Consider the following 28,000-nt stretch of genomic DNA (forward strand, 5'->3'; position numbering starts at 1 on the left):
ATCTGAACTGGTAGAGAGTCTAGGGAACAATTGGAGCTGGAGTTTTGGCTCAGGCTCATTGCGTGGCTGGTTCGTATAAAGATCTCATCACACCCAGCAGTGGAAACGTGACAACGAAAAGATGCAAGATTCGATGAGGACGCAGGTGAGACACCCTTAGCAGGCACCAGCTCATGGGCTGACATCACCTCGAAGAGGTGGCCTGCGAGGAGCTTGAATCAGCACCCTAGACACCTCTGGAAGAGTCTCGCTTTGGAGGTTGCAAACCATCAATCTCCTGCTGTAGGAGTGGCTGGAGGGATACGCAAGGGCCTGACCCACATCCTCAAATGGGTTTAGGCAGGAAGTAGGCCCAAATCTTCAAAGGTATGTAGATGACACAGTGCTCCCCCACCCCAATGTGGGGGAAATCTGCAGCCCCATGTGCACCTTAGGGCCCAGCTCCAGTTCCGTGGGAGGGCCCTATTGAGGGGCTGGGGGTAGGAGATACTTAGGGCTGGGGGTGTGTGCATGGGGAGTTACAGGCAGGGTGCCTTTATAGGGAGGCAGTGCTGGGGGGGAGTATATGGGAGGCTAGGGGCAGGATAGCTTTGGGGGGGGCAGGGCTTGTGGTATGTATGGGAGGCTAGAGGAAGGGTGGCTTTATGGTGGGCTGGGGCCGGGGGGTGGTATATGGGGAGCTAAGGCCAGGGTAGTTTTATGGGGGGGGCAGTGTATGTGAGGCTAGGGGCAGGTTGGCTTGGGGGATATATGGGAGGCGGGTGGTGGGGTTAGGGGGTATATGAGAAGCTAGGGGCAGAGTGGCAGGGCAGAGCCAGGGGGCAGGTTTGGGGGGTGTATGGGAGGCTGGGGCAGGGTGGCTTTGGGCGGGGTGGGGGGGGATGTATGGGAGGCTGGGGGCAGGGTGGTTTGGGAGGGGATGTATGGGGGCAGTGCCGGGGGGTATGAGAGACTAGAGGCTGGGTGGCTTTGGGCGAGGTGGGGGGATGTATGGGAGGCTGGGGGCAGGGTGGTTTGGGGGGGATGTATGGGGGCAGTGCCGGGAGCTGTATGGGAGACTAGGGGCAAGGTGGCTGGGGGGGCGGGGTATGGGAGGCAGGCGCAGGGTGGTTTGGGGGGGGGGGATGTATGGGAAGCTGGGTTGGGGGGGTATATGGGAGACTAGGGGCAGGGCGGGGGGATGTATGGGGGCGGTGCCAGGGGTTGTATGGGAGACTAGGGGCAGGGTGGCTGGGGGGGCGAGTTATGGGAGACTAGGACCCATACATGGTTTGGGGGGGGGATGTATGGGGTCAGTGCTGGGGGGGTATGAGATACTAGAGGCCAGGTGGCTTGGGGCGGGGTATGGGAGGCAGGCGCAGGGTGGTTGGGGGGGGGGGTGTATGGGAGGCTGGGTTGGGGGGGTATATGGGAGACTAGGGGCAGGGTGGGGTGGGGGGATGTATGGGGGCGGTGCCAGGGGCTGTATGGGAGACTAGGGGCAGGGTGGCTGGGGGGGCAGGGTATGGGAGACTAGGACCCATACATGGTTTGGGAGGGGATGTATGGGGTCAGTGCCGGGGGGGCATGAGATACTAGAGGCCAGGTGGCTTTGGGCTGGGTTGGGGGGATGTATGGGAGGCAGAGGAGGGGGCAGGGTGGTTTGGGGGGGTATGAGATACTAGAGGCCAGGTGGCTTTGGGCGGGGTGGGGGGATGTATGGGGGACTAGGGGCAGGGCGGGATGTACGGGAGGCGGGGTTGGGGGATGTATGGGGGGCTAGGGGAGGGGCGGGATGTACGGGAGGCGGGGTTGGGGGGATGTATGGGGGGCTGGGGCAGGGTGGTTTGGGGGGATGTACAGGAGGCGGGGTTGGGGAGATGTATGGGGGGCTGGGGGCGGGATGTACAGGAGGCGGGTGGGGGGGATGTGCGGGGGGCGGGATGTACAGGAGGCGGGGTTGGGGGGTATATGAGGGACTGGGGCAGGGCGGGGAGGGGGGATGTACAGGGTGCTGGGGCGGGATGTACGGGAGGCGGGGTTGGGGGGGATGTACGGGGGGCTAGAGGAGGGGCGGGATGTACGGGAGGCGGGGTTGGGGGGCTGGGGCAGGGTGGTTTGGGGGGATGTACGGGAGGTGGGGTTGGGGGGATGTATGGGGGCTAGGGGCGGGGGCGGGATGTACGGGAGGCGGGGTTGGGGGGATGTATGGGGGCTGGGGCAGGGTGGTTTGGGGGGATGTACAGGAGGCGGGGTTGGGGGGATGTATGGGGGGCTGGAGGTGGGGGCGGGGGGTATATGAGGAACTAGGGGCAGGGCAGGGTGGGGGGATGTATGGGGGGCTAGGGGAGGGGAGGGGCAGGGTTGGGGGGATGTATGGGGGCTAGGGGCGGAGTTGGGGGGTATATGAGGGACTTAGGGGCAGGGCAGGGTGGGGGGATGTATGGGGGGCTAGGGGAGGGGCGGGATGTACGGGAGGGGCGGGGTTGGGGGGTATATGAGGGACTAGGGGCGGGGCGAGGTTGGGGGATGTATGGGGGGCTGGTGGCGGGGTTGGGGGGTATATGAGGGACTAGGGGCAGGGTGTGGGGATGTATGGGGGGCTGGGGAGGGGCGGGGCGGGGGGCTGTATGGGGGGCTGGTGGCGGGGTTGGGGGGTATATGAGGGACTAGGGGCAGGGTGTGGGGATGTATAGGGGGCTGGGTAGGGGGCTGTATGGGGGGCTGGTGGCGGGGGTGGGGGTATATGAGGAACTAGGGGCAGGGCGGGGTTGGGGGGATGTATGGGGGGCTAGGGGAGGGGCGGGGTGGGGGGATGTATGGGGGGCTGGTGGCGGGGTTGGGGGGTATATGAGGAACTAGGGGCAGGGCGGGGTTGGGGGGATGTATGGGGGGCTGGTGGCGGGGTTGGGGGGTATATGAGGGGGGCGGGGAGGGGCGGGGTGGGGGGATGTATGGGGGGCTGGTGGCGGGGTTGGGGGGTATATGAGGGACATGGGGCGGGGCGGGGGGTTGTATGGGGGGCTGGTGGCGGGGTTGGGGGGTATATGAGGGACACGGGGCGGGGCGGGGCGGGGGGTTGTATGGGGGGCTGGTGGCGGGGTTGGGGGGTATATTAGGGGCAGGGCGGGGCGGGGCGGGGCGGGCGCGTGGGGCCGGTACACGAGCCCCAAGGCAGCAGCCGCAGCACAGCCAGAGGCCGGCGCGCGCCCCGCGCCCCCTACTTACCGGACGGCCCCGGAAGCGCGCGCGGTCTCCAGGAAGTGACGCGCTCCCCGGCGATGGCGGAAGCGGAGGTTGCTGGGGGGAAGATGAAGCAGTTTAATGGCGGGGGGGCCGGGCTGGAGCCCGAGCGGGGCCGCTTCCCCTACTGCGTGGTGTGGACGCCAATCCCCGTGCTGACGTGAGTGCGCCGCGCGGCGGCTCCGTGTCTCCGGTGCTGCCCCCCCCCCCGGTTAGACATGGGGGGGCGCCTAGCCTGGCCCCGGAGCGCGGCCATGGGGCTCTTCCCTCCCGGCCTGCCACATGCTGCTGCGCGCCCGGACCGCCTGGGCTGCTTATCCCCGGGCGGGGGGGGGGCTTAAATCCGTTCCGAAGTGACACCAGCCCCGCGGGCAAGCGACGCTTCCCGCCGGAGAAGGGTCCGCGGGGGCGGGGAGTGGCGTACGGATCCCTCCCGAAATCCCTCCCTGGGCTGGGACCGACCCCGCGGCCTAGCGTGACTCCCCCGCTGAACACGGGGGGGGGGGGAGAAACGCGGCGGGCTCGTCGCACCGGAGACACTAACGCGTCATCAGCGGGGGGGCTGTGCGGTGCCACGGGGGCCCCTCCTTGTTTCTGCCGACGCGGCTGCCACTCTGGAGCCTGTAGGGAAAACGTGAGCGGAGGGGGCAGTTCATCCCGCCCCGAGTCACAGGAGAGCCCGCTTGACCGGCAGTAGCTTGATGAGCTCGACAGTGTCCTGGCCCCTTTTCCTAAATACATATAGTAGCTGTGAAGCGTGGCTCTGGGTTAGGGGGTAGACATGGTGCATCCTTGGGGTACAATTAGGAACCATGAAGGTGCTTTCCCCTTGCCTCTCCTATGCTTCAAATCTAATAGAAGCTTCCCACTAAAATGGGCAATCACTAGGGCAGCCAGGAGCCCACTCTCAATCCCTGCTTTCTCTGTGGCTTTTCTCCTCACTGAGACCGTATAGCATGTACCCTTGTGTAGTGCAAACCCCATGACTTCTCAGGGTTTTCTATAAGAAGGCATGGTCTCTTGTCAAAGCTGCTTCTGAGCGGCTGCGTGAATGTTTCCAGTTGGCTCTAGATATGCCTAGTGTAGCAGCATGTGGATTTATTAACGGTTTGAAACAATTAACGTATTTATTAAATGGTTCGAAACAATTTGAGAAAAAATATTTACAATTCCTTTGTAATGATGGAAACAACCCAAGCACAGCCATCTCTAGTATGACGGAACAAGTACATGCAAAATCAGCACACTAGAAAGAGGCATTTGGAAGCAATATAACCTTTTGCTGCAATCTGACTAAAACATCCAAAGCCATAATGAAATTATTTTGATTTGTTTGCTAGTTTTTTTCAGAGGCTAGGGTCTAGTTGTAGCAGAGCTGAGACAAGGGAGAAAAGATTTTATGCAGTGTACTAGAAATCTGAATGATAGCCCTTCAACCTTTGGTGAGGAAGAAAAACCATATTACAGTTTTCATGTTAATGAATGATCTAAGGTTGCAGACCAGCTTTCATTCTAACTTCTGTTTTCACCTGCTTAAACATTCCAGGCTTTGTCTCTTCCCAAAGTACTGTTTAAAAAAGAAAAGTGAGGGGAAAAAATCTTTTCAGCTTTTTAATTAGCTGATTAAGGAGCATCTTTTAACAGACTACTGGGTATCTTTGTTTTCCTCTGGATTTCCCCTCCCATATCAGTATTGACGACTTCCTGCAGGATCATCAGAAATGTCATGAGATAGTTGCGATGCTGTGAAATTTCTTGTTGTTTGGTACAATTATCAAATTTTCCTCCTCTCTTCCCAGTCCCCTGGGCCATTCAGTCCCAATATCTGAATTTAGAGTTGTAAAACTAGGTACTCTTTTTAATGTAGACATGAAAAAGTTCCTAACTGTCAGGGTAGTTAAACACTGGAATAGATTGCCTAGGGAAGTTGTGGAATCTCCATCTCTGGAGATATTTAAGAGTAGGTTAGATAAATGTCTATTAGGGATGGTCTAGACAGTATTTGGTCCTGCCATGAGGGCAGGGGACTGGACTCGATGACCTCTCGAGGTCCCTTCCAGTCCTAGAGTCTATGAGTCTTCTGCAATGTTTAGAACAGAGGTGGGCAAACTACAGCCTGCGGGCCCACCCTGCCCAGCCCCTGAGTTCCTGGCTGGGCAGCTTGCCCCTGGCCCCTCTCCTGCAGCCACGCTGCCACGTGGGCAGCTCTCTGGACAGCAGGGCTGTGCGCTCATGCAGGGCAGCGTGGCAGTGTGTGTAGCTCTGGCCGGGAGGCGTGGCTCCAGACATGCTGCTCTGAGCGACATGGTGAGGGGGTCGGGGCCAGGCGGTTGAATATGGGGCAGGGAGCAGGAGGGCGGTTGGATGGGGCAGAGGTTCAGGGGGAATGGGGAACAGGGAGATTGGATAGGGGGTGGGGTCCCAGGGAGTGTGGATAGGGGTCAGGGCAATCGGGACAGGAGCAGGGGTGGTTGAATGGGGGTGGGGTCCCTGGGGGGCAGTTAGGGGCAGGGGTCCTGGGAGGGGGTGGTCAGGGGACAAGAAGCAGGGGGGTTGGATGGGTGGGGAGTTCTGATGGGGGCAGTTAGGGTAGAAGGTGGGAGGGGTTGGATAGGGGGTGGGGGCAAGGCTGTTTTGGGGGCACAGCCTTCTCTACGCGGCTATCCTTACAGTTTTGCCCTCTGATGTGGCCCTCTAGCCAAAAAGTTTGCCTACCCCTGATTTAGAACTTCAGCCCCAACAACATCAGGGCTGGCTCCAGGTTTTTTGCCGCCCCAAGCTCAGGTGGGTCTGGGGCTCGCAGGCGGTGCTGGAAGCGGAGGGAGTGATGTTACTTTCTCCCGGCGCCTGCAGGGGCTTTTCTGCTCCCCCGCCTGGCCACGCAGAGAAGCCCCAGTATAAGGGGTGGCACAAGGCAGTGCAGCCCCAGCTCCCTGGCAGGACTCACTCCTCCCCAGGTAGCAGCTGGGCCCTGGCAGCTCAGCATTCTGGGGATGGGCCTTTGCCTTCCTGCTGCGGCCGGAGGCACGGCGCCCTCGCCTTGTCTAAGTGGCGCAGCTCCGAGAGCGCAACTGCCCCAAAAAAAAGGATGGCCGGAATGCCGCCCCTGGAAGTGTGCCGTCCCAAGCACGTGCTTGCTTTGCTGGTGCCTAGAGCTGGTCCTGAACACCATCATGCCGGTATATGGCAATCAAAACGTGAAATTGACTATAAAACTCCCCCTGTGTAAAAGTGAAAGTGCCTGATTTGTTTTCATTGTCCAAGTTAGTGAAATGCAAACAATAAACAGTGTAAATGGTGAAAAGTAAATAAAAGTCATTAGGGGGCTGGGGAGATTGGCTTAGCCCAGCCTATAAATATTTAGTGCTAAACAACAACTACGGCCTAGTCTGCACTTGAAAATTAGATCAACCTAGCAACAGTCGCTCAGGACTGTGAAAACAGTTGCACCCTGAATGCTGTGGTTAGGTCAGCCTAACCTCCAGCGTAGATGCAGCTAGGTCTACTGCCTTGTAGAGTGGTGAATTAATAACAACAACAAAAACCCTTCTGTTGATGTAGGAAGCGTCTACGCTACAGTGGCGTAGCAGCAGCGCTTGTAGTGTAGACATAGCGTTAGGGTGGGGGACGTAACTCTGCTAGTTCCTGAAGGCTATAAATACCAAGAAGGGAGGAGAAGATTTTAGGATAGCACAAGATAATTGGATAAAAATATAAAGTGATGTCAAGAAACCTTTGGAACAGCAGGACCGTTTAGGCTAGGAAATATTTTTCCTAGTGGTGGAAGCCCATGGTCCGGGACACACACAACTAGTTTTCAATGCAAAACAGCCCTGGTGTCTCTTGTTCTAGACTTAGATTGTAAACCCCTTGGGGCAGGGACCTGTGTTTGTACGGTGCTGAGCATTGCAGGGACCTGGTCCGTGACTAGGGCTCCTAGGTGGTGGTGGTGTTGAAGTATTTGTATTATTGTAAGTATTGGTATAAAGATGGGTTAGATGACCTAATAATTGTTTTCACTGATAACTTAGGAGATTCAGTTTGTCTTCAAGAAAGCTTCCTTCTAGAGCCAGTGCATTTACCCAGATAAACAAAATGGGATTTTTGCTTCAGAAAGATTGAAGTGCACATTCCTTCCTGGTCTCAGATGGTGTGCGCAGTGGTGTATTTTGAGAGCAGCATCAGGCCCTGAGACTCCTGTCCTTGTAATAACTGCAGTTCATCATATTAAAAGCTTAAAGTCTTGGTGCCAATGCAAAGAAGCCTACATTTGTGGAATTGCTTGTCATGGGAGGTGTGGGTTTGGACATTATCTGCTTTCATATTCTCCTACATGTATGTGTGTGTGTGTGTGTGTGTGTGTCTGTATGACCTAACTCTGCCAATTTGTGCTCAGCTAGTTGTCATGTCTCTTCCCCCAACCCCGCGCACCTACATCTAACTTGCTTCCTCTGTCTATTTTGTACCACACCGATCATTGTGTAGGCATTCTAGCAGGGGCGTGTGATCAGGGCGAGACATTTGACTCAGACATTTCATTTGTTACCTTGGTAGATGGCTCTTCCCTGTCATCGGCCACATGGGTATCTGTACGTCGACTGGAGTCATTCGGGACTTTGCGGGCCCTTATTACGTCTCTGTAAGTAAAGTATGATTCTGGTTGATAAATGAGGAGCATGAAGTTGGCCTGGTTCCTGCCTTCCTCAAATGCTTGTGAACAGTTCTCTCGATGTTTCGCATTTCCAAAGTGAAATGAAAGCTTGAAATAATTGCTGCTTAAATCCCTGAAGAGCAGAGAACTGCTGCATGTTTCATTTTTTCCACTGGCTAACTCTGTATTGGATTCAGGGCAGATACAGCCATGTTAGTCACCTTTGTGTTGAGGGCTGGCCAGCGCAGATAAGCTGGCTACTGCGATCAAGGATGGGCTAATTTGTTTTCTTGAGCAATAAGGGAAGGGTGTCTTTGGACCTCTTGTACTTCCAGAGAAGCATTAGATTCCAGTGGCAAGGGTTAGTCTGATGTGTCCCACAACACGGGTGAATGTTGCCATTTTGAAGTCAAAATCAGGAGTCCAATATTAGTGTAACTTAGAGATTGAGGGGGCTAGGAGAAGATGCATTTTACAATAACATGTTTTCATTGGACTGACTGAAAGTCATGCCCACTTGTCAACACACAATTGTACTCACTCTGTCAGGCTAAATTTTAATGTGATGGATTTAGTCTGTCTGTGTAATTCACACTGGGAGACCAGCAGATGTGCTTTTATCAATAGGTAAAAAACTCTGTTACAATTCTGAAATAAAGGGAATCAAGAAGGAAACAATAAGGTATATGTGCCATAAAGATGGAAGATGTAGCAATGTACATAGAACCGAACTCGCATTCCAACAGCCGTAGAATCAGTATTAATGAGAATCTAAATCTGTGTGCATACAAATATGATCTGTGTCTAGGTAAAATGAGACTACTGAGGAAAGAACTTGATAATTTCCAGTAACTCATACCACTAAACAAGCCTAGAGTCTGGCTTTCCAGGAAAGACACGTGTATTGAATTTTGTGTGATCTGTATTCTGAGAGATCTTTCCCTTTTGTGTAGGAAGACAACATGGCATTTGGGAAGCCGGTGAAGTAAGTGCCACTGTTTCTTTTTATTAAACTTTTAACACATTCACATGGAAATGTCCTTAATTCACTGAAACCAACATAAATGTGTTGTAATATGGGTAATGTTCTCCGAGATCAAAGGCCCTAATTCAATGGGGCAGCTAGCGTATCTGTGCTTCCCAGGAGAGAACATTACATTAAATCTCTGATTAGAAGCATGACTGGAAAGTTATGGTATTAAAATGAGAGAGTCCATATTTACATGACTATTACAGCAGTTAAGACTTCATATTAAAGTAGAATTTGTGGCAATCAGTTGCTGAAAGTAAGTGATATCAAAAATTGAGTGAGAAACAGTTCATATTCACATCTTGGTTTTGATGTTATTTGCCACAATGCAAATCAAAATATTTGTTCATCAGCTGCTGATTTTTGTACTTTTATTCAAATAAACAAGTATGTGGATAGAATTAGGGTTTTAAATTCCACATGAAAACGAGTTCAGAACCTAATTTGTTACATGTACAGTAATCCCTTGCTATCCAAGGTGTTACTGCTTTAGGTTTGGGGTGCAGTTAAGCATAGGCTCCTGATGCAGTTCCTTGAGTTCACTGAGCCTCATTAATGGATGACTGTGGGTTTGTCTGCTGTCTCCTGCTTTAAATAGCCCCTTAGTGGGGAAGGAAAGAAAACTGTGAAAGAGTAGAAGGTCTAGCGTTTAAACTAGGGGTTCTGTTGTCTTCCTTGTCAGGTACTGGAAACTGGATCCTACCAAAGTGTACTCCAGCGGTCCCAATGCTTGGGATACGGCTGTGCATGATGCCTCTGAAGAGTACAAGCATCGAATGGTAAGACTTGATGCCCAGCCTTACTAGTCTTGATTTAACCAGGTGCAGTGGAACAGGATTTGCTTTGTATTTTTTCTTAACAAAATGCTTCTCTTCTAGAGCTTAGACAAATCTTGTAATGTTTCCTGCTCTTCTCCAATCTGTGAAATGAAAGTTCTTGATGGATTGATCCTTTTTGTGAAGCAGTTGATAAGAGCTATGTGCTCAAAGCCAGTTCTTGACTGTTTTCTGTGTCATGCTCATGTCTCTGCATCTTCACACTTGCCTAGTGAAAAGCTTATGTTCTTGCACTGGTCCTCCATCTCTGAGGAAATACGGAATCAGAATCCTGCTGCTTACTTAGTGCTGAACGGCAAGTAAGCCCTGGGGAATATACCCTCTCAGCAGCTGGTTCTGAACTAGCATCCAAAAGCACCAGTAGGATTGGGGTCCTGTTGAGTTCTATTAGATTGTCTCCCTGCCCTGGAGAACTTTCTTATCTGGCTAATTTTAGGGGACATCCTGCCCCAGACAGAAATGGGGTGGACCTAGAGGAACCTAATGGAGACTGAAAAATTCTAACTTCATGTCCCTTTCTATTATAGCACAATCTTTGCTGTGACAACTGCCACTCCCATGTGGCTCTGGCCTTAAACCTGATGAGATACGATAACAGCAGCTCCTGGAACATGGTCAAACTTTGCTTCCTCTCCTTCCTGTATGGGAAGTATGTAAGGTGAGTTGCAGACCAATCCAGGTCGAGCAGACAAGGCTAGCTTCTCAAAGTTTCTGAGCCCTCAGTGTTTCTCTCTACCCCAGAGAGACGAGGTTAAGCTTTTCACCTATATGTCTTTCAGTTGTGTATTGAGAAGGGTAGGGCTCAGCTGGCAGCATACCTGCCCTTGGCAGGATGATTGTGGGCTCAGTGCCCATAAGGAATCCTGACACTAGCACAGAGCTAAGTTGGCAGGCTTGCTGTCCTTTTTACCAGGCTGTTAAGAGCAGATTCCCATGACTGGTGAAAGCTCAAGAGGAAAAAGATCACCAGTGTCCTGAGCAACCCTGTACCTCCGTTAAAGGCCAAGGTGTGGTGTGTGAGGTTTTGCTGAGCTTGTGATCTCCTGAGACACTAGGGTTCAATGCTGTTGGGGGCTTGGCCTATGAAAAGTGCAATCTAAAGCAAATCCTAGTCTATAGCTCCCCAGGAAGTCTTTGGCTGCCTGACCCCCGGGTCTGGCCACCGCTTGTAATGTTCATAACTGTGACCATATTTGGCAGTGGCCTGTGTCAGCGAGTCACCCATTTTATTCTCTCTCTTTTATGTTGTAATAGAACAAGTCCCTTTTTTTAATTAGGGCTTCCACCCACTGCTCTTTGGATTTTTCTCCCAGGCCTTTACCACCAAAACTTCTTTCAGCACCATAATAGCGTTCACATGGGCTTTTTAAACAAAAAAACTTTAGCGTCAGTTTCTCAGTCTTGGAGAATGTGATCCTCTCTAGCCACAGAGCAGGGCAGTAGAGTACAAGCTTCCCCAATGCTGTCCTGCCAATGTGTTTTACCCCTGTTGGGAGGAGGCTCCTGGGGCTTTTAGGGGAGTTCAGTCCCTATGCCTTATTCAGTCCTTGGCCCTTATACTCAGATTGCCAACTGTAATGACATTTCATTGCATTTTTGTAACATGGGAATTTATGCCCTAGGACTGATCTGATGTCACTGTCCCCTTTCATATTAGCCACCAAATAACCAGCCAGTGCTAACTGCTGGGCTGGATTTGAACCGACAGCAGGGACCAAGCTGGAAGGGCATATCAAGTGGGGTCCCACACAGCTCAGTTCTGGGTCTGGTTCTGTTTGATATCTTCATCAGTGATGTGGATCAGGGCACAGAGTGTACTTTTACGAAGTTTTTGGGTGATACCAAGCTGGGAGGGGTTGCAAATGCTTTGGAGGATTGGATTAAAATTCAAAATGACCTGGACAAACTGGAGAAATGGTCTGAAGTAAACAGGATGAAATTCAGTAAGGACACATGCAAAGTGCTCCGCTTAGGAAGGAACAATCAGTTGCACATGTACAAACTGAGAGAGGGCTGCCTAGGAGAGAGTGCTGCACAAAGGGATCTAGGGGTTACAGTGGATGACAGGCTAAATATGAGTCAACAGTTAGGATAATAGTTCCTCTCTTTCTGGCCTGCAACTCTCCAATTATCCCCAAACATTTCTCTCCCTCCCTACCCCCATACACACCCTCATTATCCCTTTTCAACCGGGTCTCTCTTGAATCCTCTTTCTCTCTCTTGCAGCATAGGGGGACTCATGAAGACCTGGCTTCCCTTTGTCCTTTTCTTGGGGGTGATCCTGACGGTCGTACTGACCCTTCACTTGCGGTGATGGATACTGTGCTTCCCTTCCCCTTGGTGCACAAGGGATAAAACTTGCTGGATCCAACAGGCTGGGGACACAGGACCCTGGGAGTCACTACAAGAGAAGATGGCATCTTCACTCGATCGTAACAACTCTCATTTTTGCTTCCTGGGACTGGTGTCTGTCTTTCTGTTTTGTTCTGTCATTGAGGTCTCCCAATGTGGGCCTCTGAATTCTGCTGCTCACTCCCCTGCCGGTTGGTTTTGGGAACGTACTCTGTAAGTGATGATCTCAACACAGGGTGATGTTGCAAGGGCTAAACCTGCCTCCTTAGCACAAGCAAATACTCATTGTAAGGTTTTCTGTGATCCCAGGCTGCCTTTGCATTACTACTTATTTCCTCTCAGTAAACGTCATTGTGTGCTTCTTAACTGTTACACTGCCCAGGTACGGGGCAAGTTCTGAATTTCTGAGTAGGAGAGGAGGGATCCCCTTATTGCACAAATCTCCTCTAGCACACATTTTCAAGTGGAGATTCAAGTCTATTAGTGGCCATGTTCACCTACTGCGGCATGTAATGCCGCTGTGCTCGTGGACACTCTCCCTTGTAGCTGGTAGTGAAACAACAAAGGTGCTGGTGCCAAAGTGTTCCTCTGATAACATTCATGAGCATTCTCCTGTGGCAGGACAGCTCTGCTGTAAACTAGCCGGCTCAGAATGAGGGGAACTGCTCGAAAGCATGCATAGATGTCAGGCTGTGGAATGGCTCGTAGCAGTTTGTGCACTTCCAGTAGCATATTACTGCAGAGATCAGAACGTGCACATCTGACCCATGACGTGCACAATGTAGCTCCCTTGCTCCTGCCTTTGCCACATCTTCCTAAAATTGCCACTCTTCTCCTGCAACAGTTTCCTTTTCTGGAGTCCCTAACCCTTGTGTACCACAGCTTGGCCACGCCCTGGCAATAGGCTTGGTGATGTGACAACAGCAGCAGCATGCTGGTGGGACAGTATGTTTAACTGTGGGTCTCTAAAAACCTCTTTGCTCTGCTCTGGAGTGAAATACTTGAATTCCAAGCCAGCTGGTGAGTATAAAATATTTATTAAAAGAAGTGTTTGAAGACACAAAGTTCCTGAAGTGCAGTTAACTGCTTCCCGTAGGACTGGGGCTGTGAAAGGTCTATCTGTCCCATAGTGCCGGGTGGTGACAGTTTTCCTACAGCTGGTCTCAGGTTAATGAACATGAAGATCTATTCACTTCCAGAGTAGATTCATTATTACACTTTGAAAAGGTGGGGATGCTGCATTACACTACCATGGAAGCACTAGACTGTGCCTCATGGGGCCCCGTATGAAAGCTAAAAAGTGATTATTGGTGAAGCTGCCAACTTGATAGCCCTAGAATCTGCTCAATCGCCAGAGTAGAGAGAGCACAGAATTGGGCTGGGCAAGCTTCTCATAGATGTTGGCCAATAAATATGCCTCAGTCCTGAGCTGGAGGGACTTCCTGGGAAAATCTGTTTGTTCATTCCTTAGCCTCTCTGCTAAGGGTGCCACCCAGGGTACCCATTGTGGTGGCTGGCTTCTATGAGGTGGCCATTTGTCTGCTGTGAACTGGGGCAAGCACACCACCTTAGTTACAGGGCAGGGATTAATTTTTCAACTCTGATGCTTTTAAAAGGACAATTCTGTACCTCAGCCAATGAATTCCAGCCTCAAGTAACTGTCATCAGTTGCTCTCTAAATCCCTTGCTTAGCTTCATGCCACTTTCACTGGTTCCTATGCCTCTTGAAAGACGATTCCAAACCACACTTATGGCTTTGAGCTCTCTGTGTGCTCTCCTCCAGCTAAGGGGGAGGAAAGGGGCTTCTCGTGTGCAGCGTCATCTCTTCTTACTGGCATCCAATTCTCTTTATCACCAAACACTTTCCTTTCTAGCCTAGGAAAGAGGCTGTGTAGACACTGCCTTATCTTTCCCTTACACCTGGAACTGAAATCCTCTTCTCTGTCTCTCTCCAGCATTCGGTTATTTCAAGTATGAATGGAGAGCAGGCTGATGCTAAATAAACTGTAGGCTGGTTGGATATGAAAGGTCTCACATCAAAGTGAACCTTGCAGTGTGGTGTCTTACCAAGTTACCTTGTGCTGCTTTGGTTATTACCTGGCGAAGTTACTACCGAGGTAACAAGCCTAGCCAATTGAATAGGAAGGATTCCTGCACTGCTTTCCTGTGTTACTGTTTGAAGTGACCTGCCAAGAATGGCATCAGGGCAGACCTGGAAATCTCTGTGCCCAGAGCTAGAAGCCAACCTGCTTTGTGCAGTAGCAATAGTCCTGATACGCATTGAGTCAACTTGTAGGAGACCCTGATGTCTTAAGTATACAAGTGTTGCCAAAATTGAAGCTTTAACACTGTCAGTGGCTGAAGCAGGAGCAAGTCTATTGACTCCTGTGTATTCAGAAAGCTTGTTTGCCCCCCCCCCCCCCCCACCATGTGTGCACACACCCAGAATCTCCTCCCTGCGAGGAGCATTAGAGACACATTAATAGCTCCAAACTAGAGGATCGTAGGATCTGAAGTGGGGATTGTGCAGTGCACCAGTCAAGTCCTTTAACTGACTGAGGCATCAGGCTGGAAATGAACGAGAGCACTTCGAGTGATGCAGCCGTGACAGAGCTGGGGTCAGTGACCAGCTCCCGCTCAAGCCTTGACCCTGGTTTCACAGACACTGAAGGAATGTGAAGGGGTCACGGACAGCCTAAGGTGGCTAACAGTCTAGAATGAATCCCAAAGCTTAGGTACACTGCAGCCAGCGGAAATATCCTGCCCTTGAGTGTGCAAAGCTGTCCCACTCAGTAATGCTGGCCAGGGGAAACTGGGAGCAACCGAGCTGTGCAAAGAGACATAAGTAGAAAACCAGGGGCCCTTGTCTCTGCTGGTAAGATTCAGACCCACCAAGCTCCAGAAGCAGCAGTGTCAATGGAAGCCCCAGCGGGGATGGGAAATAGGTGGTTTTTTGTGACCAGCTTGCCTAACCAAGAGCTGCCCCTAGAGGGAGCTGCACATCTGATGTTTTCCCTTGGTGTAGACAAGGCTGGACTGGGTGCCCTTGGCTTGTGGGCAGCGAGTGATCGCTGTGCAGCTTTCCTCACGTTGCCTAAAAGTGCATGTTGCCCCTTTTAGAGTAGCTGTGTTAAGGTTGTGGTAAGGTGGTGCCATAGTTCTGTGGCCCCCTATTAAAAACACTCCCACTATGGTCTAGCCCTTCCCCCCACCCTCTCCGCTGCTTGTTTCAAGCAGGTCCGCTGCAGAACTTCTTGGAATTACCTCTGTTCTTTATCAGGGCCCCTGTCCTTGGCATTTGTTCTCATTATTTCTGAGGAGTGTTGGGCTACTTTGTAAATATATTGAACTCTGCTGCTGTGATTTCATAATTCCAGTGGTGGGGAAAATAAACTCCTTTCTGTGTATGTCTCCACGTGCCAGTTCTTTCATTGTTCTGTCTCCTTTTCTTCCTCTAGCTGTCAGCAAGGAGAAGGGGGTGTATTCCCCAGGCCCAGCTCACTCTGCCTTCTCCCTACCCTGCAGGTCTCAGAGCTGCAGTCTGCAAACTGTGTTTTAACTGCAAGTCTGTGATTTTGGCCCACCTCAGGTGTCCTGACCCAAGGTCATTTGAACGCCATCTGCCATGGGAGAAAATGGGGTTCTTGGCAGAACTGAATAATGGCCCAAGCATTATCCAGCCTCAAATGGGGAGGCTCTAGCTTTTTTTTCAGAACCGAGCTGTGGGCAGAGGGTCGGGTTTACCATGTGCAGGGCTCTAACATCTGATGCTACATAAGCAGTGAGATGCTGTGTTCTGTGGTCCTGCAGCTGGCCCATCTGGTGCTCAGTCAGCACAGGTATGTTCTCTTACATGGCTTGTGCTTCAGGCTGGTGCACTGGGGCCCTTCAGGCATGTCTCCTCTCCTCCCCCTAGCTCAGCCGCTCCCAGTCTGTCCTCATGACAGATACAGGCTGAATTTGGGCAGTTAGTTACAGACTGGTTAAAATGAGGAGTGTAAATGGGCCCTTTTCCCTGTTCTGGACTGGAGCTCAAAACTTGATTGTGTCCCAGTCTTCAGTGCAGTTGAGGTCCCCTCCATGCTGCTGATCCTGGTGGCTGGCCCTACCCCATCCCCTCTGCCTGCTGTTACCACTCAATAGGTTTGAATTGCTAATCCTTGGAGATCCATGACAAACTGACAGAGCAGGCGCTGAGCCAACCTCCTGGGAGAAAAATGCTCTTGATGGAAGAGAAGCCCCCTCTTGCTTGGGCAGGTTTAGCCCACTTAGCTGTGAATAGATTCCCTTTTTCATTGTTTAATTTTTCTGCATCCCTGTTTTCCTAGAAGCCAGGTGTGCGACTCTCTAGTTCCTTATCCCGCTGCAGAGCCATCCTCCACTCCCCTCTAGAAAGGCAAAGGTCCTGGTTCTTTCATTTCACCGAGGGGGCAGTGCTGGGCTCGAGAAGGGGGTTTATTGCAGTTTTGCAATGTGAGCTGCGGTCTAACCACACTGTGGCAGGGCTGAATGGAATAGTAGCATGCAAACAGGCCTAATATTGCCCTGTGTATGCCCCACCGAAGCTTCTGAGTTTGCAGGGTTTAAAATGGACCTTGGAGTTGGATTGCTACATAACAGGCAACCAGTTGCCCACTTAGTCTGCTATCCAGTGGCCAGAGCTGGATGGTAGAAGAAAGGGGGCAACCTGAAAAATCGGTCATGTCTACTCTTCCTGGAACTTTAAAAATTCTCCCTCATAAAATAGTACTGCTGCACAGGGTGAAGTCTTTTCTGCCCCACTCCCCTTATTCACTGTCACCGGCTGTGGGGTCTGAAGCTTCCACCTGTGGTCACGTAGGGCTGCATGTATCCACGGAGCCCATAGTCCGCTGCCAACATCTGACTGTAACTGCTCCAAAAAGAGTGTTGCCCAATGGCTCATACTGCCTTGTAGTCCCTGCTCAGCTTCACTTCCTTCCCCTAGTAAGAGAAGGCCCTGCTCTGTTGCCTGCATTGTTGTTTGTGCTGCTAGCTGGCTTCTCTGTAACTTTTTCCCCATGTACCGTGGAGATCACAGGGCTGGTCATATGTGCAAAGGCATCTGCATGGGGCTTCATAAGTCCTGCTTTGCAAAAGGCCCTGTCAAAACTAGGGCCAGTCCTGAAGTACTAAGCTATTTGAGATCCTGGTGAGAGAAGGAAGGGATCAGTGAGCCAGTACTGAATAAGCCCCTTGGAGAGAGGGGAGGCATACATGGAAACTCTTCTCTTTCTTCCAGAGCTCAAATTATTACCAGCTGCACATTAGCCTTTGATTCCCCTCGCTCAAGGAACTTCACTAGTGAGAAGGTTCTGTGTCCCAGTGATGTCACTGGGCAGGCAGCTTTCGATGCTCTGTTCTGGGTTCTGGTAACCCATGGCTGCCCTTTACAAAGCAGCAAAACTCAGAGCATTTGAAGTGGCAGGTGAAAGACTCTCCAGACGTTACCATGGGCTGTTTGGCCTCGGTGTAATGAGACAGTTTCCGTCCACTTGTGGTCCTCTTGTTTACAGGCTCGGCAGAGGGCGAGGACTGAATTGGGCCATGAATGCAGCCCTCTCCTGTATCCTGAGATCTGTTTTGAGGCACATCATCTGGGAAGCTTGCCCTGCTACTGCCCGGACGTACCGGTTCTGTGAATGGCAAAAGGCCTTCAGCTCCCAGGACTACCAGTCTAGCGCCTTCCCCAGTGCTACTCTCATTAGCTTGCATCTTTAGGGCTGTGTCCTTGGTTGAAGAATTTTTGTGGCTAGTTCTTCTCTCAGCAGGAGCAGCAGATCCTCGGTCTGGATAGTTTCTCCTTTGTTGTTTGTTGCAGGGTGTTGTCTGCTTTATGTGGCAGAGCCCACAACAAGGTGAAGGAACCTCACAGCGGCACCAGGGCTTAGAGGTGCGTGACTGGGTAGTTACCCTAATGAAAAGCAGCTCAGTCCTTCAGGGTCACGGGAGTGGCACCTGCCTTGATCCTCCTCTATTAAATGCTTCTAAGGCTTGTTTGTTTTTGCTGGCACCATCTCTACCACTAGAGGTGATTTCCCCCTGGTGACCAAGTGTGCTGCCAACTTGCTGACCCATGGTGAAGCCATCCCAGTTGCTGCTGCTCCCATCCCCAGCTGCTGTTTGTGCTGCTAGAAAGACGCATCTTGCATTTCCGGGGTCATCTCTCTCTTTCAGATTGAACAGTCTCAATCAGACGTGTCTGGCATTTCAAACCTCAGGGACCGGTGCAGCGTTTCCTGCTGGAGTTAGTGGGCTGGCTAAGCAATTTGGTTCATAGTTCAGCTCGTAAGAGGAAGGGATGCGGGTATTTTAAGCCTTTGCTTTGAGAAATCTCCGCTTTACTGTCTCCTGTGTGTTTCTGGGCTGCTGCAATAGAAAGTGGTGGCACAGTATGGGAATGAGCCATACCGCTCGAAACCCCTTTGTACCAAAATACCTGGGTCCACACTGGGGGATTGTACTGCTCGATCAAAATTGATTTCTAAACCAATAAAGCAGTACAACACCTGTGGGTGGATAAGCTTGAATTCTGGAGGAGCGCTAGCTCCAGTGTGGTTAAGGAGGAGACAAGCTTTACGTTTAATCGGTGCTATTTCAATGGATTCTAACATGCACCTGCCGTAGAAACTGCTGGTTCACATCAGGGGCAGGAAGTGTGTTAGTGGAACAAATTTGGAGTCATTTGGTCATGGGACTTCTGAGATACAGACCCTCCCCCTCAAATATACATAGCTAAAATCACGGAAGGCCTTGTCCTCGGGCAGCTAGCTTGAGCCACCATGGCTACCCTCTTGTTTTTAGTGCGCTAGCTCAATCAAAGGTAACGCAGGTACCTCTGCCTGGGCTGGAAATTATCCCTCCAGCAGCCGTGTAGATGTACCCTCAGTGCCTGCCCTCTCTGGGGTGTCTCTGCTGAGAGTCCTATTTGTGTGATAATCACCAGGAACAAATAAAAAAACCTAGCCGCCTATCTAGCACTGTTCTCAGTAGACCTCAAAGTGCTTTACAAAGGAGGGCGGTATCGTTATCTCTGTTTTACAGGTGGGACACTGAGGCACAGGGAGAAGTGACTTGCCCTGGGTTACCTAGTGGGTTAGTGGCTGAGCTGGGAATAGAATCCAGCTTTCCTGAGTCCCAGGCCAGTGCTCTGTTCTTTAGGACACACTGCCTCCCTAGCCTGAACTAAACTGAGAACTAGTTGGAGGAAGTATGACCTCGTGAGGGCTGGGGTCTATTCCTAGCTCTGCTACAGGCTTCCTGTGGGGCCCTGGGCATGGCACTTAACTTCTCTCTGTCTCAGTTTCCCATCTGTACTGGGTGATCATAATGCTTCCCTACATCCTAGTGTTGTGAGGCTGAATACTGCAATGTGTGTGAGAGTCACAGACACAACAAAGCAGAAATCCATTTTAAAATATCCTGTAAATAAAATCTCTCTTCACAATTACCTCCAAGTAACTGATCGTTAATTTCAATCATTACAGCCCTGGGCTAGATTTGAACCGGCTATTTGCAACGGGAAGGCTCCATATGCAGTTTCCAAATGAGAGTGAAAGTAATGAACGGGCTGCAGTGAAATTCAAGAAAATAGGACCATGGAGACATTGAGATGGCATGATAAGTCCCCAGGGCAGTGTCTGAGTGACTTATGTCATCACCGGAGACCCTACTAGGGAATTCATTATTTTTACAACTTTAATATATGGATCTGAGCTTCCATGCATTTTCCAGTCATTCAGGCATGTACTGCAGTGTGCAGTCAGACTCAATGGTAGCTATTAGTGCAGTTACCATCAGGTTACAAACAAAGGGATTTAAAGTCAGTGTGAATCAGGCCATTTGGACTACATCTCCCAGGGAATGTATGGACATGGATGTGCTAAAATAGCCACACTCCATCACTGCAGTGTCAGGGCATGGGAATGTGACCTTCTGATGCTAGGATGGTGGCAAGGCAAGTTACCATAGTGGTGAACCTGGGGGAGAACAGAGGACACACATGGTTGTTCTGTTTTCTCTCTCACCTTAAAGTTATCTACACGTTGTGCTCCTGATGTGGAAAGGGACTAGGAGCCTAAATACCTTAACTCCCATTGATTTCAGTGGAAGTTAAGAACCTAAATATCTTCGTGGATCTGGGCCGAAGTGCACTCACGTCCGCTGGAGCTCAATGTGAGTTGAAAGTGCCAACCAGCGCCATACAGGATTGGGTGCTGACCTACCAAATGCTCTTTGTCAAATCAGCAGGTGGGTTCTACCACCCTGGCGGGCGCCTCTCGCCTTATACTTGATGGCAATGTGAGAGATTCACCCTGACAACCATCAGTCGCTGAGGGATTTTCCAACACCAGACAGTGGCACTAATCAATTAGAGCCCAGTTTACAAAATGAGCATGTAGAAAGCAGTGGGTTATTTTAGGAAATCATAAGGGGCCAGATTCTCATTTATCCTAAGGCTCCTTTACCCTGCCCCAGTGGTGTAAAGGCACTGTAGTGAAAATGAGATGACCTCCTGAGTGGTTTAGAATACCTGTCTGTAAATGAAGCATTTACACCCAGATCTTCAAAGATATTTAGGTGCCCAACTCCCATTGATTTCAGTGGGAGTTACCTTTGAGGATCTGGGCCTTGGAGAGTAACATGTAGGCTCACCTCTTTGAGGTGTACAGGACCCCCCAATAATAATAAATGCTTAGCTGTTATTGGTAAAAGTGACTTTCAAAGGTAAGTATGATGCACATAGAAAACCTGAAAGGTTTCTCATTATTATTATTAATGTTTAAATTGAGGAATGTTCTACTTACAAAGTTTTTAAACCCCCCCAGATTTCTTTTTCTAGAAGACTCTGTGGATGATTGGAAAGCTAATAGAAGTGTGAAATCACAACTTGCAAGGAGGCGATTGGAGGCAGCGAGAGATTTGGTACATGCACTTCGGGGAGGGGGGGGTTGTTTTGTTGAACTCAGTTGTCTGACAAACAGGGGCGAGATGAAAGATTTAGCACCCCAGCCCCTTCAGAAGGACATCAGGAGCTTTCACACCAGTTCTCTAGTCCCTTAAGGAGACCTCCAGCCACACATTTGTGAAGGCACCAGCATACTAGTTCCCTAGTCATCCATAGAGTCTTCTGGGAAAACATGGTAAAAAAAAAACCTCCAAACCCTGAATTTCTAATATTTAAAAAATAAAACTAAGCCCAATTCCCCCTTCCCCCTGTGACATATTTTAAACAAAATCTTTAAAGCTTTTTTCATCATAGCACAATGAAAAAGGGCCCAAGTCTGATTTCTTTGTTCTTGCAGGTCACTTTTAATTGGTGTTATGGGCGTGAGCCAAAGGCATTACATACTCCTAGTCAGTCTCCTGGAATGTGTCTGCCCTGATTCCTTGAGCCTGAGCTATGACTCTTGCTGCCTTCCTCCTCTGGTGAAACGAGGCAGACAGCGTGACTTTGTGAAAGGGAGCGTTTGGACTGTGACCCCACATTGCAACTCATGCACATTTCAGCATCCTCTCTTGCCTCTATCCAGGAAAGGGATGTTGGTTGCAACCCCTCCTGGCCCTGTTTGTGTTCCCCTGGGACTCTACATTGCAGAACCAGATTTTGCCAGAGATGAGTGAGGATAGAGGGGCAGTTTGAGATTAGATATTTATATATCCCTGCTAGAGCTCAAAAAATCTAATTCTAAACTAACCCCTCTGATTTCCAGAAAGGAAACCATCACTTGCACCAGCATAGGTGCCTTTAACTAGAACTCCCTTGGGTTTGATTGAGCTGAGGTCAGTCACTGCAAACCAGCTAGCCAGCTGCTGCCTGTAATAGTTGACGCTAAGCTGAGCTGTGGCCCTGAAATTAGAACCTGTGGCCCAGGAGTCTAATGCAAAACATACACGCACATACATAAGGAATCCATGCACGAGTGGCCAGGATTCACAAGCCCAGCCTCTGAGTGCAGCGGAATACACACGACACAAATGCCAAGTGCCACACTTCCCGCATGGAAGCGCAGTAGGCGCCAGCAGACCAGCATTGGGCTTTGAACTGGTAACTTGCCACACGTGGCAGCGGGACCCAATCCACTCAGTTTTGTAGCTGAAAGTTTCCATGGCCAGTAGGTCTCCTGTGCATCCCTTTAAACGTTCAATGCCCTGCTGCATCCCTGGGACTGTAGGTCACTGCCAGGGAGAAACCCTGACATTCCCTGTGTGAATTAACATTCCAGGGCAAAAGAGAATTTCTTTCCGGTAGTTGGGGGGCAGGACAAAACACACCCAGCGGGAGAGGCTGTGAAAGGGAGGGAGTGCACTGTGTGCACCAGTGGTCAGGAGCCTAGCTGTGGGGTTAGCTGGAAGGCTGGCTTTGATGTGGGGTCATTTTGTCACAGCTGGATGGAGCGGGATGTCTTTCTCATCCAGTTAGCAGCCCCTGCATCAAAGGGCTCCCTGGTGAATGGTATCAAATTGCACTTAAGCATTAGCACATTAAGAGCTTTTGAAATGACAGCAGCAGTGTCTGGGCTGCCTATGGCCCTGGTGCCTCACGGGCTGCATCCCTCCCCTTGTCATGCAGGGCAACCAAATAATCCGTTTTGTTTTCAGGGGAGGGAGGGGGATGGAAGCCCTGGGGCAGGGAAGGCCAAGGAAGGCTGGGGGTTAGGGCTGCCAGCTGTCTGGATCTCACCAGGAAGGTTTCAGACTTCATCCCTGATCAAAAACATGGTAGAAAAGCTGAGAGATCCCGCTTGGCCATGTAGCTAAAGCCCTTCAGTTCCCAGCACATGGGAGCTCAGTGCTCCAAATCCAGCACAGAGGGAGAACTCTGTGATCGGCACATGAAAGGAGAGAACAGGAGAGGAGGGCAGAGAGCACTGGGAATAGCTCTGGTGGGAGGAGATGAGGGGGAGTTTGGCCCAGATGGTCTTATGGAGGCTTGTTCTCAATCTGCCACTTGAACTGAAGTGATGACAGTGCTGAGCACAGCCCTGGTGCCTTCTACTGTGCCGCAGGATTTGCATTAAAGACACATCACCACACCCCTGTGAGGTGAGTAAGGAGTCAGTTCATCCAGCATTGAAGTGCAGCCTCTTCGGGGTGTGTGCAGGGGGAAGACAGCAACTGTTTAACAGTGCGCATCAACACTGCATCATCATAACACTCCCTACCTCTTAGTGCCTTCCAGCGCTTGATTTCAAAGCACTTTACAAAGGAGGTCAGTATAATTATTCCCTTTTTACAGATGAGGAAACTTGCCCACAGTCACTCAGCAGTAGAACTGGAATTAGAACCCAGATCTCCTGCATTCAAGTCTAGTGCTTGATCGACTAGGGCAGGCAGTGAAGGGAAAGCCTGGATCCAGTTGAAACGGAAAGGGGGCTGAATGTTAAAGTGAGCCCGGCCCCAGGCTTCAGGACCTTACTCTTTAGGAATGTTTGTTTAATGGCTGCCTGCAGTTAGGACCTTAACTTTCCAGCTCATCCCTGGGCACCACGAGGGACTCTGGCTCCATGCTGACTCGGCAGGAAGATTCTCACATCACCTGTAGCGATGGTCGCCCTTCCACCTCCTTACCCAGCCCGATCAGCTTGTGAGATTTAGCAGGATCACGGCAGCACAAGATGGGAGGGCAGAAAAGCAGCCGAGAAAGGAGGCTTTATATTAATGAGATCATACTGATTTGTACCAGTCCAAGCAATACTCTGCCAAATGGTCCCACCCTTCCAACTGGCAATTTAGCACATGGGTGCAAATAGGTTTTGCGAAGAATCTCTCCTGCTGGGTTCTAACCCCTTCATCTGTAACACAAGATGGAAGCACTGACACCTGTCTTCTCCTTTGCAGAGGGTGGAGGTGCCCTCTTTGATCCTGGGGGTCTGGACACCCTGGGTAAGGGTAGAAGTTGCTCTGAGAAGACTCTCAAGTCCTGGGTGTTTGTTTTTCTGCTGGTCAGAGATAACTAGTGCAAGGTCCTTGGGTTGAACGCCAAGGTTCTAACTCAAGACCAGGTTGGTCATGCGTTAAGCTCTGCTTCAGTAGCTTGGTATGTAGAGTCAGCAGAGCTGCTGCTCTGACTCCACTGGGGGCAGGCATGAATCTTGATTTTAGTGATGAGAAATCGAAGGATATGTTCCATTTTAAACTAGGGGAGAGTAGTGATCACTGGTAGTAAGCATGACTTTGGGAAAGTCCGAAACCTTCGCTCTAACACCAAGAAACCCTGCTCTGCCCACTTTGTACCAGCACGGTGCATCGGCGGCTTTCTCGATTCCGGGCGCATTCTGGGAATTGCAGATCAAATTACCTTTATCAAACCTTTTAGCTCGAGGGAAACGATGATCCCCCAAGTACAGGGGAAGGAGGTGGATATGGGTTCATCCTGCATGCCATAGTGTCCAGCTCCATGGGGAGCTGGAGCACTGCATCTTGGCGCATAGGTAGGCCTGGGGAAAGCAGTGGGGGAGGAGGAATGAAGGCGGAAGCATTGATTCACTGGCCCTTGCTGCCTGCGGCAGGTGTTGGGGGTGGCCACTGGTACTGCAAAGGTTACTGATTCCATTGCTGCTCTGTGGGCTGCTCAGGATTCCATCTCCTTCCCCCCCCCAACTTTGTGGGACCCCTGCACCAATCCCACCTATTTGGGCTTGAGGTAGGAAATAGGATTTGCTCCACTTTTTCTAATGTTAAACTCCTGCATTCTTGGATTGTGCATTCGTGACATTCACTTCCTGTTCATATCAAGACCCCTCACAAACTTACACTGAGGCTAATGGGACTATTCATGTGAGAAAGGGCTGCAGGATCAGGATCCTTATTTCACTCTGCTTTCTTTTCTTCACTCATCTAGCACTGGCCTCCTTTCTGTCCCTCCCTGGAAGGTGAAAGAACAGTCTCTGCAGCTCTCGCCACCTGGAACAGCTTCAGCGTCGTGTCTCTCCCCACCTGATCCACTCTCCATCTGTTTTCACATCTCAGCTGAGCACACAGCTTGCGTCCCTTGCTTCTGCACCTTCATTTCTCTCTCCCTCTGCTATTCCTTCTTAGCTGTGAAAGAGGCTATACAGAATGAGGTTATAGTGTATTACTGTAAGGTGACCAGATGTCCCTGTTTTATAGGGACAGAGCTGATATTTGGAGCTTTGTCTTATATAGGCGCCTATTACCCCCCACCCCCACCCCTGGTCCTGACTTTTCACACTTGCCTTCTGATCACCCTACATTACTGGCAGGTCTGATCTGTTTCACTGAGTAGGGAAATTCAGATCAGGCTCTAGGGCTAGGAAGCCAAGTCATTCTATCCCTCAGCATCCCTGCTACCAACTTGGTAACACCTTCTGATCTGAGCAGAGGTGACCCTTACCCTGATTTATAATCCTGGCAGGAAACAAAATATTTGTCATTCATCTTTTCCATCTTCGTGGGACAGTGAGTCACAAAGGAACAGTCTGTGACTCCTACCGGCCTCCTGGACATGAGGCCTTTATTCAGAACGAGAAATCGAATGATATTCAGCCCACCTGCTAATTCATTGGCCTGACACACCCCTTAGTGCTTTGTCATAAATCTATATACCTGAGGGGACTGAACAGCTCGGGGCATTAGTGATCCTCTCTCGGAGACCAGCCTGAGTCCATCCTGGGCTGGGAGTGATTAAAAGTCATTCCCATCAGATGGCTGGTTGGTGGCCAAATGAGTTTGGTGAGTCTGACTTCAGTTCAGCACATCTCCATCACAAAAACCATAGTTAGAATTGGCACTAACTGCTCCCCTGCTTGGCACTTGTTGCAGAAAAGCCAAGGGCTGAATGGCAAATGGAAACTGAACTCCCCTCTTGCTCCCTCCATGTGCTCCCTCCAGGGCAGCCATTAGGCACGCTGGAGGAAGCTTGCCCTACCTTCTCCTTTGCTGTGCTTGCATGACGCATGGAAAAGAGGCCTTCCGTCTCCAGGGCTGGTAAGTACTTCCATGCAATCCTCTGTGTGAGGGAGGCTTTCTGGTGAAGCGTGGGACCCTTCTGGCCCGCGAGGGTCTGTAAAGTGCTTTTCGAGCCTTCAGGATGAAAGATGCTATGAAACAAAAATAGTTATTAGATGCTGCTGCAATGACTTACAAGGAATTCATCTGCCGCTGGGGGACTTTGGGTCACACCAATAAAATGTGAGAGTAGAGACCTGAATTTCTTAATGGAATTGTTTTCTTTAAAAAAAAAATGTAATCCAGCTTTCTGTCCGTGGTGTGACTTCCTAGAGAGTGTACATAGATTCATTCATTACAAAATACTTAGCAGATTGTTTGTTTGTTTGTTTGTTTGAAGAGAAGACACATTGAATTCTATTCCCATCTAATGCCAAAGTTAGCAGTGGTTCTATTTTCATTTCATAACACAGTGGGATCCTGGTCCATGTCTGTGTTACAATAATATAAATAATTTCACCCATTATCAACCAGTCTTTCTTTCTTTCTTTCTTTGGTTGTGTTTTGTCTTTTAACCTAATCTTCAGATGATGTTGGATCTTGGAAGAGCCAAGTTTGGTTCATGGTCTAAATTATGACCATGGTCCAAGGACTAAATGTAGCAAAATGCAGAGGGAGGGAGAGGAAGTGAACATGTCTTTAGGTGCATCTGGTGGTTTAAATCATTGGGATTTTTTATGTGTTTACGTGTGTTGTTTCTATGTGTTCAGCGAAGCTAGAGAAGGATGAGGATGGGGGAATGTAACTTCTAGCTATGGGACTTATCTAGTCTCCTTAACTATAATATCTCAACATCTCACAATTTTTATTGTATTTATTCTCATAACACCCCTGTGACATAAGGCTTTGTTTTGACCACTATTGTACTGAAGAGGGACTGAGACACAGAGAAGCTAAACAATTTCCCCAGTTACACAGGGCGTCTTTCTGGGAAAGAGCAGGGAACTGAATGCAGGTTTCCAAAGTTGAAAGCTAGTATCCTAGTCATTAGATTAGGGCAGGGGTAGTCAATTGTTTTTTGTCAAGGTCCAAATTTCTTGATCAAGGTGTAGTCAAGGTCTGGACTCCAGATAAAATAATAATAAAACAACAATTATGAGAATAAATAATAAAGATTTTGAGGTCCGCTCAAAAGCATCTGGTGGTTTGGATTTGATCCACAGTCTGCCTCGTGACTACCCCAGGTTAGGGCTTTCACTAAATGACACTGGGATACAAATGCCTGCTCCGGTGCTGGCCCATCATCCTCACAGCAGCTGCATTTTGCCATGTAGTAACCTGTCACTGAATCAGAAACAGGCCCAGGGGATAAAACTCTAAACCCAGGATGAAGCCATGTCCTAGGGCAGGTACATACTTGCACTGTAGCTGCTGCTGACAGACCCGGCTCTCTGTCCCTTAGGGATCCCCTGGGTAGCTTGTCCTGCCAAGTCATGATGTGTGTGTGGATGTACCATGGCTTGACCTGCCTGGCTCTGCCCGACTCTCCCATGTTTAATAAGGATGAATTCAAACTGGGACAGGTACAGAGAAAGGCTACTAGGATGATCTGAGGAATGGGTCATGTCTTATGAAAGGAGTCTCAGAGAGCTTAGCTTGTTTAGCCTAACCAAAAGAAGGCTGAGGGGAGATATGATTGCTCTCTATAAATATATCAGAGGGATAAATAGCAGGGAGGGAGAGGAATGATTTAAGCTCAATACCAATGTGGACACAAGAACAAATGGATATAAACTGGCTATCAGGAAGTTTAGACCTGAAATTAGATGAAGGTTTCTGACCATCAAAGGAGTGAAGTTCTGGAACAGCCTTCCAAGGGGAGCAGTGGGGGCAAAAGACATATCTGGCTTCAAGACTAAGCTTGATAAGTTTATGGAGGGGATGGGATAGCCTAATTTTGGCAGTTAATTGATCTTTGAT

General features: G+C 50.1%; 1 protein-coding gene across 1 annotated transcript; it reads left to right on the forward strand.

The window, feature by feature from the left end:
- Positions 1-3,223: 3,223 nt before the first annotated feature.
- On the forward strand, positions 3,224-15,502 carry TMEM222 (transmembrane protein 222). Its single transcript, XM_030538819.1, has 6 exons — positions 3,224-3,382; positions 7,777-7,861; positions 8,827-8,858; positions 9,586-9,682; positions 10,267-10,397; positions 11,966-15,502. The coding sequence occupies exons 1-6, from the start codon at positions 3,261-3,263 to the stop codon at positions 12,051-12,053; spliced, it is 555 nt and encodes a 184-aa protein (XP_030394679.1). The 5' UTR covers positions 3,224-3,260; the 3' UTR covers positions 12,054-15,502.
- The last annotated feature ends 12,498 nt before the right edge of the window (positions 15,503-28,000 follow it).

This window comes from Gopherus evgoodei, chromosome 20 (assembly GCF_007399415.2).
Source record: "Gopherus evgoodei ecotype Sinaloan lineage chromosome 20, rGopEvg1_v1.p, whole genome shotgun sequence".
NCBI lineage: Eukaryota > Metazoa > Chordata > Testudines > Testudinidae > Gopherus > Gopherus evgoodei.